Consider the following 12,958-nt stretch of genomic DNA (forward strand, 5'->3'; position numbering starts at 1 on the left):
ATCAGCTTGGTACAGGTTGAGAAGAACACAAGTGGTTAACCTGTTGTGTGATTCAGATAGAAGTGAGGTGGCCAATTTGTGATAGCTGTGCAAGTAACCCTTACTCCCCTGACCTCGAGAGGTCGACAAGTGACAGACGTTAGAGGTTGTGGTGTCTCGCATCCTTAGAACCCATCCCCCGTGCCAGAATTGCCAGTTTATGTCATACTCTTCCACAATCTCTACATTTAAACTAAAATACTAATTTCTACTTCTGATATCAATTCAAGTTTTATTACTGTGTAATAACTGGATTAAATTACAGTTGGCCAATGCTAATTTATTTTTCTAATTTTGCCTCTTGCCTCACAGCCTATGTAAGCAATAATCATTGTGTTCAAACATTTATACAAAAACTACAAAGCTTTTTTCCCTTTTCTTTTTAAGATTTTGCTTGTTGCCCCTTGTCTCACAGCCCATCCAAACAATAATCATTGGCCAAACATTTATTTGGAAACTTTTTTCGTTTACTTTTTTTACACAAACTGATAAAACAAATTACAATTACAACCAAATGAAGATTATTGCAGAATCAAATAGATACTATAAATATAATAAGGTATATATACTTTTAAATATACTATTAATTATTTACTTGCTTTGAATGTTCAGTGGTTATCAGCTGATAGATATGGGCCAGTAGGAGCCTTCTGCAGCTACTAGTAGGCTCATCATCCATCCTCATGTTTAATCAGCTGTACTAATAGAGAAGACTCCAGATCTGTTTTTACATTACTGTGATAGTTGGGTTTAGGGTTGGGGTAAGGGTAGATGTTAATTAATACAATTAAAGGGAAATTAATAAATAATATAATAATTATTGTGGTTATTTAGCTATATTAATAGAGAAGACTCCAGATCTGTTTTTAGATTACTAAATTCAATAATACTATAATAATATGAATAATTCTTGTTAACTTCTGGCCACAGCCAGATGTGATCTATAGCTGATTAACCATGTTGATAAATGATAACAGCCTTTTGAGCCTACCAGTAGGCGCAGAAGGCCCCTACTGGCCCATATCTGTCAGCTGATAACCATTGTGATAACATTTAAATCGGCTGAATTATTAACTAACAGGAAACAATGAATTTATAACAGTATTTATTATTTTTGCTAATGTTAGATTATGAAAGTAACCTTAAATAAAATAGTTTTCAGTGAAACAATAAAAATGCTGCCTATGCCATATTATGGCTTAATTTAAACAAAAAACCAATAATAATTAAATCTGATAACCCTCTACAAATTCTGAATACTTCTCTATAGCCCACAGAAAGCAATTTTTATCTTAATTTTTGATTTCTAGTACAGTAGATGGCAGCAATATTCTATTAAACTATATCTCTATAGCCCAGTTATTTAGAAAAATTGCTAAATTAAAAATGACATGAATCGCAAACAAAGTGTAAAACTAGAAACTGTTAAAAAAAAAAGAAAAACTGTAACATGATCTCTGGATCTCCAGACAGTGTTGCTCCTCTAAATATTTAGACCTGACTTTTACCTCTTTTTATCACAACGTTTACTTTTGTTTATTTGTTCATCATTCATTCATTACATAAAATCACCTCTAATTTTGGCAGTTTTTCTTCAAATTCTCTTCTTTCTCTTCTTCCCTGGACACCAGAGTGCTTTGGCCTTTTTTATTTGGCGATAATTTATTGTGCATATTTATCACAGTCGGGTAACTATTTATGCAAGATTGTACTGTATGTGGAAAGATTTATCATGCGTTGAATAGAAGTGAGTTATAGTTTGCTTTTCTGTAATATTTTAAGTGAATACTGTTGAAGTAGTATGAGTAATAAAAAGAAATACATAAAAAATCATTCAAAAGCACCCCTATTGCCTATTCTATGCCATAGGCCGGCCTTCAGTCATACAGTCATATACACATTTTCGACAGTAGACGAACGCCAGTCTCAGAATGAAATAATTTAAACTCAAATCAATAATTCACATCTAGCCATGCTATAAGTAGAATAATGTACTGTACTATCAGCCAGTCTCTACCTCAAAACAATCCCTTTCAAGGTGATACAAATCCCCTCCTCTTCACACCAGGCGCTATTTTGTGAAAACCTTTGACTGACTATATTAATTCTGAATGTATGCTTTTGTCATCGCTCAAAGTACTTACACATTTGGTTAATGAACATTGCCAGAGCTAAACATTGTGTCTGTCGAGATTAACTACGAGAGTTCTGTTGAGGAACAAAAGACTCCACAATAGCATAAAGCACACCAATTGTAACCCTGAACTGTTGCTGTTTATACGTTGCCTTTCTAAGGCATTCTGGTTGTGATAGCAGCTAAAACCAGGCGTCTGTCACTGTTTTCCAACGAGCCAAACAAAAGCTGCTAAGTGCAGACAGAATTTATATAACCCTTTACATAACAGAGCACAATACTTCAAGTAAACACATTTGTTATGCGATTTACAAGTTAAATCACTAATTCTCTGTACATAGAGAAACTCTTGCTGGGAAAATTATGTTAAACGTGTGAACTTGACATAAGTATGTTCTTAAGCAAGACACCTAAATGAAGGCTAAACTCTGAGGTACCACCTGATAATAAATAATTTATACCATCTGAAACAGTTTAGATAGCTAACAGGGTGTTTTAAATGATAAAATTATAAATTTTACAAATCACACAGAAATTTCTTATCAATTGACTAAATATCAAAAGGCAATGATTTCTGTGCAGAAAAGTTAGTGTTTGTTAAGACTGTGAATATTCAGTTGTGATCAAACTTCATTAAATATTTATGGTGCTATAGGTAGGTCTTGATTCTATTATCAAAGATGTATAATAAAGTCAATGAGAGGAGTAGTAAATGTTGTTGGATATGTTGTTGCCCACAAGGTATCTCTCAATTGTGAAAACAAAGCAAGAGTTGTAGATTTTTAAAAAAATGGGATCCCTGAATGAACTGCTCAGAAAAAGCCTCAGAAAATATTTTTAGAATACCAAGACAAGCTTCTCTTCTTTTAAACAAAATGTTTTTAGACAGTATTGATGTAGTAGTATGGTTGCTTGTCTGCATATACCAATTTGGATTCAGGTCAAATCATGCCGGCCGGTATAATTAATTTTAGAGTGATTACATTTTTTATCCTATCCTACTTCTAACCATGTAGATGTTCTAATTTAACAATTCCATCAAATCGTATTGGGGAGACTATGAGATGCCCAAATGCATGGCATCAGATTCGTTTTAGGTCACAGGCCAGATTAGATTAAATGTCACCTTATGCCAGCCGATTTTTGATTTGTTAAACCTTGATGTACGAATGCAGAGCATAAGCCTTATGCAACTTTGCAAGTTGAAGTCCAAGAGCAAATTTCATTAGATGAAATCAGAAAATGTACTGTAGGTTTCTGTCTCGATGTTATTTATTAATTTTACAGACATTACACAATGTGACTCGATGCAAAACACAGGTATTAAAACAAAAAATGTATATATAGTTTTATAGGGATGTTTTATAGAGTGCAATACATTTTTCAAAAAAATTACAAGTAACAAATAATTAAAATTGTTTTAAATATCACATACAAAATTTGAAAGGTTCCACAGCTTTAAAATGACTGCTACACTGAAAAATAGAGTGTATTAACAGATTTCTCAAAAAAATAAATAAAAATATTTTTATTTAAATGTACTAAAGTCATGTTTGTTTTGTAGTATTTTGGGTATTTAAAATTCTGATTTATTTATTTATTGCATAATCAACTAGTGAGCCAAACTGACCAAAATTGTGTAACTAACTATTCTGTATTTTTTATTCTAAATATAACACAGCAGACAAAAATGCTGTGTGATGTACTTAAACTAAATCTTAAAATGTATTTGGATACGCACAATCTCCCAGCATCACTGAGTTCTGTCTGTCTACGGAATCCTAAACCAAAGACTCTCTGTGCACAGCCTTTTGCATCAAAGAAAGCTGAGCTCATCTCAGGTCATCCCTGGCTTCTTAGCACCAAAAAAACCTTTCTTTTGTGTGTGCGTGTGTCTCTATGCAGTGGGTATGAGAGGGATGGCAGGACACCTTCCTCCTAATCCAGTCCTCAAGTCACCCTCCTCTCTGCAAGCAGCAGGTGATAATCTTAATCCCGCTCTCGGACAAAAGCACCTGCCATGTGATAATGAGACTAAACTGGACTTTAACACCAGTTCGTCGAGTTGTTTAAAGTGGGCCAAGTTAGTATGCAATTTTAGTTTATTTTGGTAAAAAGAACACTAAAAGGTCATGACAAAAAATGCAGTGAGTAAAACTAAAAATATTGCCAAATAAATATCCATCAACAGGTTCCATGTTTCATGATTTACATGTATTTTCTGTTTATTTACCACTATGAATTGAATAATGAGACTTTTTTTCTCTGCTCTGTCAACTTTTGATGATGAAAATTCAATTCTGCAGTTGAACAAAGTGACTTTTATTGAAAATTATATTAAATATATATATATATAGGGTTAGGGTTAGGGTTAGTCATATATATAATATATATAATTCTGTAAATTCTGTATAATTCTGTATAATTCCAGACAATATAAAACCTTAAAATATTAAAAATGTCAATAAAGGTCACTCTTTCTAACTTTTCAACATCAAGCATTGTAAGAAAGGTCAAGATCCCATTAGGGCTGCAGGATAATGGAAAAATCTGATTAGGGATGCACAATATATCGGCGACCATATTGTTATCGGCCGATAAATGCTTCTTTTAATGTTATGGCTATCAGTCCGATGTCAAAATTAGGCCGATATCATTAAGCCAATATTTGTAATTGTACATAACTGCCTGCTTCGCGTATGCCTGGGACGAACTTGTTCAGACTTGTCCAGTGCACTATAACCAGAGATGTATAGTAACGAAGTAGAACTACTTCACTACTGTACTTAAGTACTAAAAGGCTGTATCTGTACTCTACTAGAGTATTGTTTTTTTTCTCCTACTTCCACTTTTACTTCAGTACATATTTTCGATGAGTTTAATACTTTTACTCTCAAAGATTTTTTATGTGCTGCATCGTTACCTGTTACTAGGGTTCAGTAATGGAACATAACCGGTTATTACGTACTGACGTCATTTATCTCCTATGCGCGATGTCGCAGTAGAATACTATGGCGAAGGAGGCGAGGGAGAGTAAATAACGCTCTTACTACAATGAAGGTGGCAGAGCACACGAGCCTCTATTTCACTACTATGGAGAAATGCTGTAAAACTCCATCTCTGCCTCTCTCTCTCTCACTTTGGACATTTGACCCACTGGCGTGTTTGTGAGGTAACTTTTCCTCTCCTCTTGGCTGTTAAAGCGATACTTGTGGATCCTGACACGAGCGTGTCTGAGGTGTGAGTTTTCTCCACTGTGTCATTATGCGCATACAGACTAACCGAGGCTGTTATTCCTGCCATCGGTGAACAGCGCTTTCATTTCTAAAGCCAACTGCAGCCCTTTCTGTTGAGCAGGTGAAGGCAATAACCAATTATAGGGGTGTAAGACCTCGCTTGTCAGCGCTCAAAAAGCAAGCGGGATAATATTTACATTAGTTTATTTGCTATGAATGCTCATGCTGTCTTCTGTGCATGTATTGGAGTTTTGTTTGATACATTCAGAAAGAGTGTTTTCTTTGAGCAGGTCAAATTAAGGGAGCAGTTCATGTATCTTACTGCTGTATTAAAGAACAAAAATGTATTACAAATAATATATACCTACTGCGCCACTGCATCGCCCATATATAAATATAAATATATTTATAGATTTTAATAAAAAAAATTCTTGTGTTGGGAAGAAAAATCTAATTATGTATGGAAAGCATTGTCAATGCACAGAGATTCACTGAGATATCGTATTAAACCGAATCGATGGCATGATAATCGTAACCGAACCAAACCGTGAGACGAGTGTAGATTCACATCCCTAATCGTTACAATGAGACCTTTTTCTTGGCTACTGCATGGAGGGCGCCATAGTGACCAGCGTCTTCCGGTAGAATGCTTAGAACTTCCGTTTACAGCGCTTGCAACCGGAAATTTGCAATCAGAAAATGGGTTTTAATAGCGTTTTGAGTGGATTACGGAGTGTTTTTGTGACACACAACTTTGAAAGGTTTGTGTTAAAGCTGTTATAATCTGTCAGAATTGTGATTCAAGCGCGAGAGAAAAACAGTATCGTAAGCCATGTTTCTTTTCGTTCTGCTTAATCATGTGCCCCAAAAGATATTTAAAATAAACAAAACAATATGATGTCTTTTGACTGATTTCTTTAATAATTACATTACACAATACTTGTACTTTTATTTTCAGTATTTGAGTAGTAAATTTTGAAATAAACTACTTGCAATACTTAAGTACAAAAAATGTTGAATGCTTTAGTACTTCCACTTAAGTATGGTGCTTAAAGAGCACTTCAACTTTTACTCAAGTCACTTTTTGATAGAGCACTTGTACTTTTACTTAAGTCTGGCCTCTAGTACTTAATACATCTCTGACTACAACAGAGCTTACCTCACATTGTTTAGTCCTTCAAAGTTCGTCCTTTCTTTGTGTAGTATTGCTGTGCGTTAATAACTCAGCAAGTAACCATATTCCTTATCATTGTAGATATTTTTCAGAGTGTCATTGTGTATCTGTCAGTACGCACACATATAATGAGCCGACAGATCCTTCACAGCACCCTAAACAGTTGTTTACTGTATAAAAATATAACATTTTGAAATATGTATATTTATTGACTATAGTATATCGGTTTTGGCCTCCAAATCTTAAGAGTTATTGGTTATCAATATCAGCCTAAAAATCCATATTGGTGCATCCCTAAATCTGATATTGCGATGTTTTCTGGGGAGGCTAACATTATTCAGGTACAGTAATAACAATTCCAAAAAAAATTTACGTTGCATTGTCTTGTTTCTAGTCCAAATATCGGAACAACTCTTAGGTCAAGTAAACATTTTGTATTATTTTCACCTTCAGAAGAAATAACTTTTTTAAAATTTATAAACTTTATAAAATTTTCCTTAAAACAAGCCAAATGATCTGCCATTATGTTAAGTAAAATAATATTATTTTTTATTTGAAATTTTGGTATTTGGACAAGAAACAAGACAAAAATTATAAGTAAGATTTTTGCATGAATTGTATAAACTCTGTATAAATAATTAAATGCAATTAATTGTTGTTACATCATCATTTTTTGTGCCCGAATGGTTTAAACTCTTGAAATGCTCAGTCACAGGCCCTAAAAACACATGCAAATGATAAACCTTCACTCTATTATGGTTAAACTTAGCAGTGACTCTACAAATCACATGTTCTGTGGCTCCTGGTCAACTATAATTCAGACTCAACATTGCATATCTTGCAATGTGACTACTGCAGATGCGCATATTGTGATATCGATGCTGAAATGATATATTGTGCAGCCTTAGATAGATCTCACTGTGCAATTCAAAATCATTAATCAATTTAAAAAAAGAATACATGAATCACAAACTACAAAAAAAAAAAAAGTTAATTATGGATATTTTTTCCTGTGCTCACAATAGGGGTTAACCTAATATAAACTGTCCGGTGGTACCTCTATGGGTGGCACAATTCATTTGTTTTATACTGTAATTCATAAACACCAATGTTTGAGCCGGAATGGAAGACAAACAATGCTGTGTTTTGGATGCTTCACAACAAACCAACAACAATACATTGCTTTTTTGCCCTCCCTGATGGTAGAGATCATATCTGTAATGTTAACTAACAGTAACACAAAAATTCTTCTTCACACTTTCGGAAATTAAGGTAGTAAAGCAGTCATGATAGACTACTTAAATTTAAGTTGTTTCCCAGAGGCTTGTTTATGATCTAGTATATTGAAGTTTGTGACATTGTGCATGTGGTTAAAGACAGCAAGCACTGATTGGTCATGAATGAGCGTGTAGTCTGATATTTACAGTATCAGTATGGCATGACATGAATTAAAGTTAAAAATGCATTTGATGTAACAGGCAAAAAAAGGAGTGTAGTCAAACTGCATTAGGATTAGGGTTTGGTTTAGATTTAGCTTCAAGTAATTATGCATAATGTACTGTTAATACTCTTACATGTACATGTAAAAAGGACACTGTAAAATAAAAATATTACTGAAGTTTTTGAAAAGGACCTTACAATGAACAGTTATTTTTTTAGTGTTAAGAAAGTTTCTTTAACTGTCTGTTCAGATAACATTTGACAAATGATATTGTTCTGTACTAAGACACCCAATGTACTACTTTTGGGGGGGAAGTATAGTAAATTATGCATTTTTTAAGTTTAATACACTATTCACATGTTTTAACTGAAGAACAGATGGATGTAATCTTGCATTTTAAGAAATATCTATACATTTCAGCATCAGAGGGTTTCTCTTATGACTTCTCGGTTTCTCATATTTCAAAATAGATTTTTTGGATAGCAATGAAACATAAACTAAAGATTTTTATGAGTGGCAATGGGATTTTTGTCATTAAACATAAAACATTATAGACTTACAGCTGCCGAATTTGAGCGGGCAGGCATGGGCATCCATAGGGAAATCCTCCAACTGCATTGGACACTCTGCTGATATGGTCAATCTGAAGAGAGAAACATAAAGATACGGAAATGGATATGATCTGGATATAAATCTCTCAACTCACTGCTGCCACCCACTACACTAAATAACTGATTGAAAGTAATTCAGTCAAAATCCAGTCACACTTTACTACAAGGTTTCATTAGTTAATGTGAGTTCATGTACTCACTAGTGTAACCCCACTGGTCCTACGCCACCCAACCTGCTCCCAGCTGGTATTGAACCGGCAACCTTCTGCATGGGAGTCGGCTGCTCTACCAAGGAGGCTAAAGACACCTATATTGTCGCTATAGAGCACCTTTAGAGGTCAGAGGAGTGAGGTTTACCTGCACAGCACTTACTACCTGGCCTCCGTTACACTAGCATAGGCTAAGTATGAACACTACTTTTAAAGCATTTATTAATCATTGTTTAATATTTACAAATTAAAATTCAAAGTTAACATTACTATAGTCAATACTCTGTGAGATAATGAGAACTAACAATGAACGACTATATTTTCATTAACTAACAATATCAAATATGAATAAATACTGCAATGAATGTTTTGTTCATTGTTTGTTCATGTTAGTAAATGCAATAATTAACATTATTAAATGGGACCTGTTTGTAAAGTGTTACCGAAAATCCTCTTATTCTAGCTAAAATAGCTGGTGTGTATTATTAGGAAGACTGAGCTTGCGTGTGTATATTGGATGCTCTTAGATGTATTTATAGAACAAGGGTGCCATCGTGTGCCAGAACTAGGAATGCTGCCAAACTGGTGAAGTAAAGCACTGCTAATTCTGGCTTTGCTTATAAAGACCCACACACACATCTCACTGACACACACATACAAATAACATTCCCTATGGAGTTACTCTCTTTTTTAATTGATATTTGATTCAAATGGATTTAGAAAGTTGTACACAGAAGAATTTATAATACTGTGATGATTTTGAGTTGTCATCGCCACCTATTGGAACATTTGAGGACTACAAGAAAAAAAATGAGTAAGGTGTTCACTACTTTCAGTTCTATTACAAATTAGTATACCTGTCCACAGATACAGTTTCAGCTATATTAATTTTAAATAAATTACTTATATAAAGAAATAATTTAGTAAAATATTATGCTTTTTATGAACTTAAAAGCATTTTTTATTGAGACATACAATATGTCATACAGTAATTTAGTTATTGAGAAAAGACAAAATATGGCATATTAAAGTGAGTGTATTAATGAATTACTCTAAATATAAATACAGTTGAAGTCAGAATTATTAGCTGCCTTTTGAATTAGTTTTTATTTTTAAATATTTCCCAAATTATATTTAACAGAACAAGGAAATTTTCACAGTATGTCTGATACTATTTTTTTTCTTTTGAGGAAAGTCTTATTTGGTTTATTTCACCTAGGATAAAAGCTGTTTATTTTTTAAAAACCATTTTAAGGTCAAAATTATTAGCCACTTTAAGCTATTTTTTTTCAATAGTCTACAGAACAAACCATCGTTATACAATAACTTGCCTAATTACCCTAACCTGCCTAGTTAACCTAATTAACCTAGTTAAGCCTTTAAATGTCACTTTAAGCTGTATAGAAGTGTCTTGAAAAATATCTAGTCAAATATTATTTATCGTCATCGTGGCAAAGATAAAATAAATCAGTTATTAGAAATGAGTTATTAAAACTATTATGTTTAGAAATGTGTTGAAAAAAATCTTCTCTCCGTTAAACAGAAATTGGGGTAAAAATAAACAGGGGTGTGAATAATTCTGACTTCAATTGTACATTATACCTAATATAATTATTTAATTAATCTAATTACAATTAAAATAACAATTATTTGTTATTATTATTTATATGTATATTATATAATGTATTATATATTCCTTAATATAAACATATTACAATAAATTAAATGTTATATATAAGAACTTAATATCTGGTGTCACTAAAGTGGCAAAATGTTTTTTTTTTTTAAACAACACTGTCTTTAAATTAATATTAAAATCATTATACTTCTCAAAATAAAAGGTATTGCTCAGAATAAATAAGTCCTTCTCCATGAAATCGTATAGTTGTCTTCATAAATTAGGGGATTCCTCACAATGGGTTTCTTTACATGAAAAACGGGGAGGGGGAGCCTGATGAGAAGACTGCAGTGACTGCAGTGTGTGAATCTACTATCCTGCAGCCCTCTCTAGTGGACAACTTGTATATTACACATTAGAAACACTACAATATAAGATTACCTGAAAAGACTAAATGCGTAAAAAGTGATGGAGATGTATTTTGCAGATAAAGAAAATTAATTCATCAAATCTGAGACAGCTCATATGAAACAGACTCCTGAAGGTTACAAAATATGACGCATCACTTAATTATTGTTACTCCATCAAACAACCCCAAGATTCCACGTAAAGAAATAAATTCTACCATGTGTCTGCTAGCTGCAGAAAGTCTGTTTGAATCAATGTTCAATGATGGCTGCTAAAAAAAGTCATCAGCAAGGCCATTTAGAGCAGCAATTGTATGAGATCAAGGCTGATCATAGCTAGCATTACCATAATACATGATGGAGGCCTTATTATGCCACCCCGTAGTCATTAAACCTTCCCTTTAACATCCCGTCTGGAACCCATTATTGGTGTAAGCCAAGCAATAAGATGTCGGCACTGACAGAGTAATGAAGGGTTTGATTAATATTGTTTTTTTTATGGCAGATTCTGATTGCAGATTTATTTTTTATAAGCAAATTAGCATATTTTGATATTGGCTTGATTTTTGTATTTTTGAAACATTAAAAAATTCTATAATTTCAAAATATAAAGTAAAATGATGAGCTTTGTGAAATTATGTTACATCAAAAACACCTGTACAAAAAAAGACAGGCTAAATAAAACTGCAATTTCACTTTCTGCCTGTAGGTGATTCTTAAAAACAGCAAGAAAAAGCAACACAATCTCACGGCAATTCGTAAATTTTTGATTTTGTGGCTAATTCGTATCAATTCGTATGATCTAATTCGTACAATTTTGTATGATTTGCTCATCACCCAATGATGGTTGGGTTTAGGGGTGGGGTTTGGTGCCAAGCATCCTTTTTAAAATCATACATTTTAATACGACTTAACTCGTTCGAAATCGTATGAATTAGCCACTAAACTGACAAAACTTCAAATACTTACGTTTTCTTGCTCTAACAGTGTTTTCTAGTTGCTGTATACAATGCAGCTGCTTTGATATTCAATATGTACACTAAATACCATCTGAACTTTTCGAAAACAATGGATACTTTAAATATTTCCTTTTACTGTTGCTAATTATTGACCATATTCTTTCACATACTAGAGGGCACAACTATTAGAACCTTATAGGTTCAAGACTTCATGGTCTCATTCACTTCTATTGATTTTTTGGCTGTAAAGCTGATTGATGTTGTAAAGTTGTGTTTTCTTATAATAATATTTTATTTTTATGTACTGTTATAAACACAGTTGTTTGAAGAGCAAGTAGTTTTACCATATACTTTGCATTTCAAAGATGGCATATTTTTTATAAAAAATAACAAATGCAGAACAATGACAAGTTTGCATAATAAATCAATGATCATAAAAAATTGTGCTCACTCTTTTAACTTTCATGTGTAAGCATAGATCTCTATTATATATTGTAAAATACATCCTATGAGTCTAATTTGACTCTATGAGTCTAATTTGTTTATAAGGTATATGTAGCTACAAACATGGTGTCTATTGGTATAAGCTAGATCTGCCAGTTTCAGACAGCCAACTGAATATGCTGACAAAATGGTACAAACCATTACAGGGATGGTGAAATTATCATTATTATAAATTTGAAAGATATAGATAAATCCAAAATATTTTGAATTGTTCTGGATATCTTAATAGGTGGCACAGTGGCTCAGTGGTTAACACTGTTGCCTCACAGCAAGAAGATCGCTGGATCAAGTCCTGGCAGGGCCAGTTGACATTTCTGTGTGAAGTTTGCATGTTCTCCCTGTGTTCATGTGGGTTTCCTCTCTGGTTTCCCCCACAGATCAAAGACTTGCAGTATAGGTAAATGAGGATTAGCTCAATTGTGCGTAGTGTATGAGTGTGTGTGTGAATGCAAGAGTGTATGGGTGTTTCCCAGTACTGGGTTGTGGCTGGAAAACATTTGCATAAAACATGCCGGAATAGTTGGCATGAATGAATGAAAGAATGGATGTCTTATTTTGACATCCTTCAGAGGAATCACACATGGTGACAAATAATTTTTTTTTTCTCTAGTATTTCTGCCAGTGAG

The 12,958-nt window shown here is 33.3% G+C and overlaps 1 protein-coding gene across 1 annotated transcript in view; it reads right to left on the reverse strand.

Moving 5' to 3' along the window:
- Nucleotides 1-12,958, reverse strand: part of gabra5 (gamma-aminobutyric acid type A receptor subunit alpha5) — a 55,592-nt gene that overhangs the window by 28,152 nt on the left and 14,482 nt on the right. The window contains exon 7 of the mRNA XM_056460172.1: nucleotides 8,585-8,667. Coding sequence (XP_056316147.1) covers nucleotides 8,585-8,667 — 83 coding nt within the window. The remainder of the gene's footprint in view (nucleotides 1-8,584; nucleotides 8,668-12,958) is intronic.

This window comes from Danio aesculapii, chromosome 6, assembly GCF_903798145.1.
Source record: "Danio aesculapii chromosome 6, fDanAes4.1, whole genome shotgun sequence".
In the NCBI taxonomy this organism is placed as follows: Eukaryota; Metazoa; Chordata; class Actinopteri; order Cypriniformes; family Danionidae; genus Danio; species Danio aesculapii.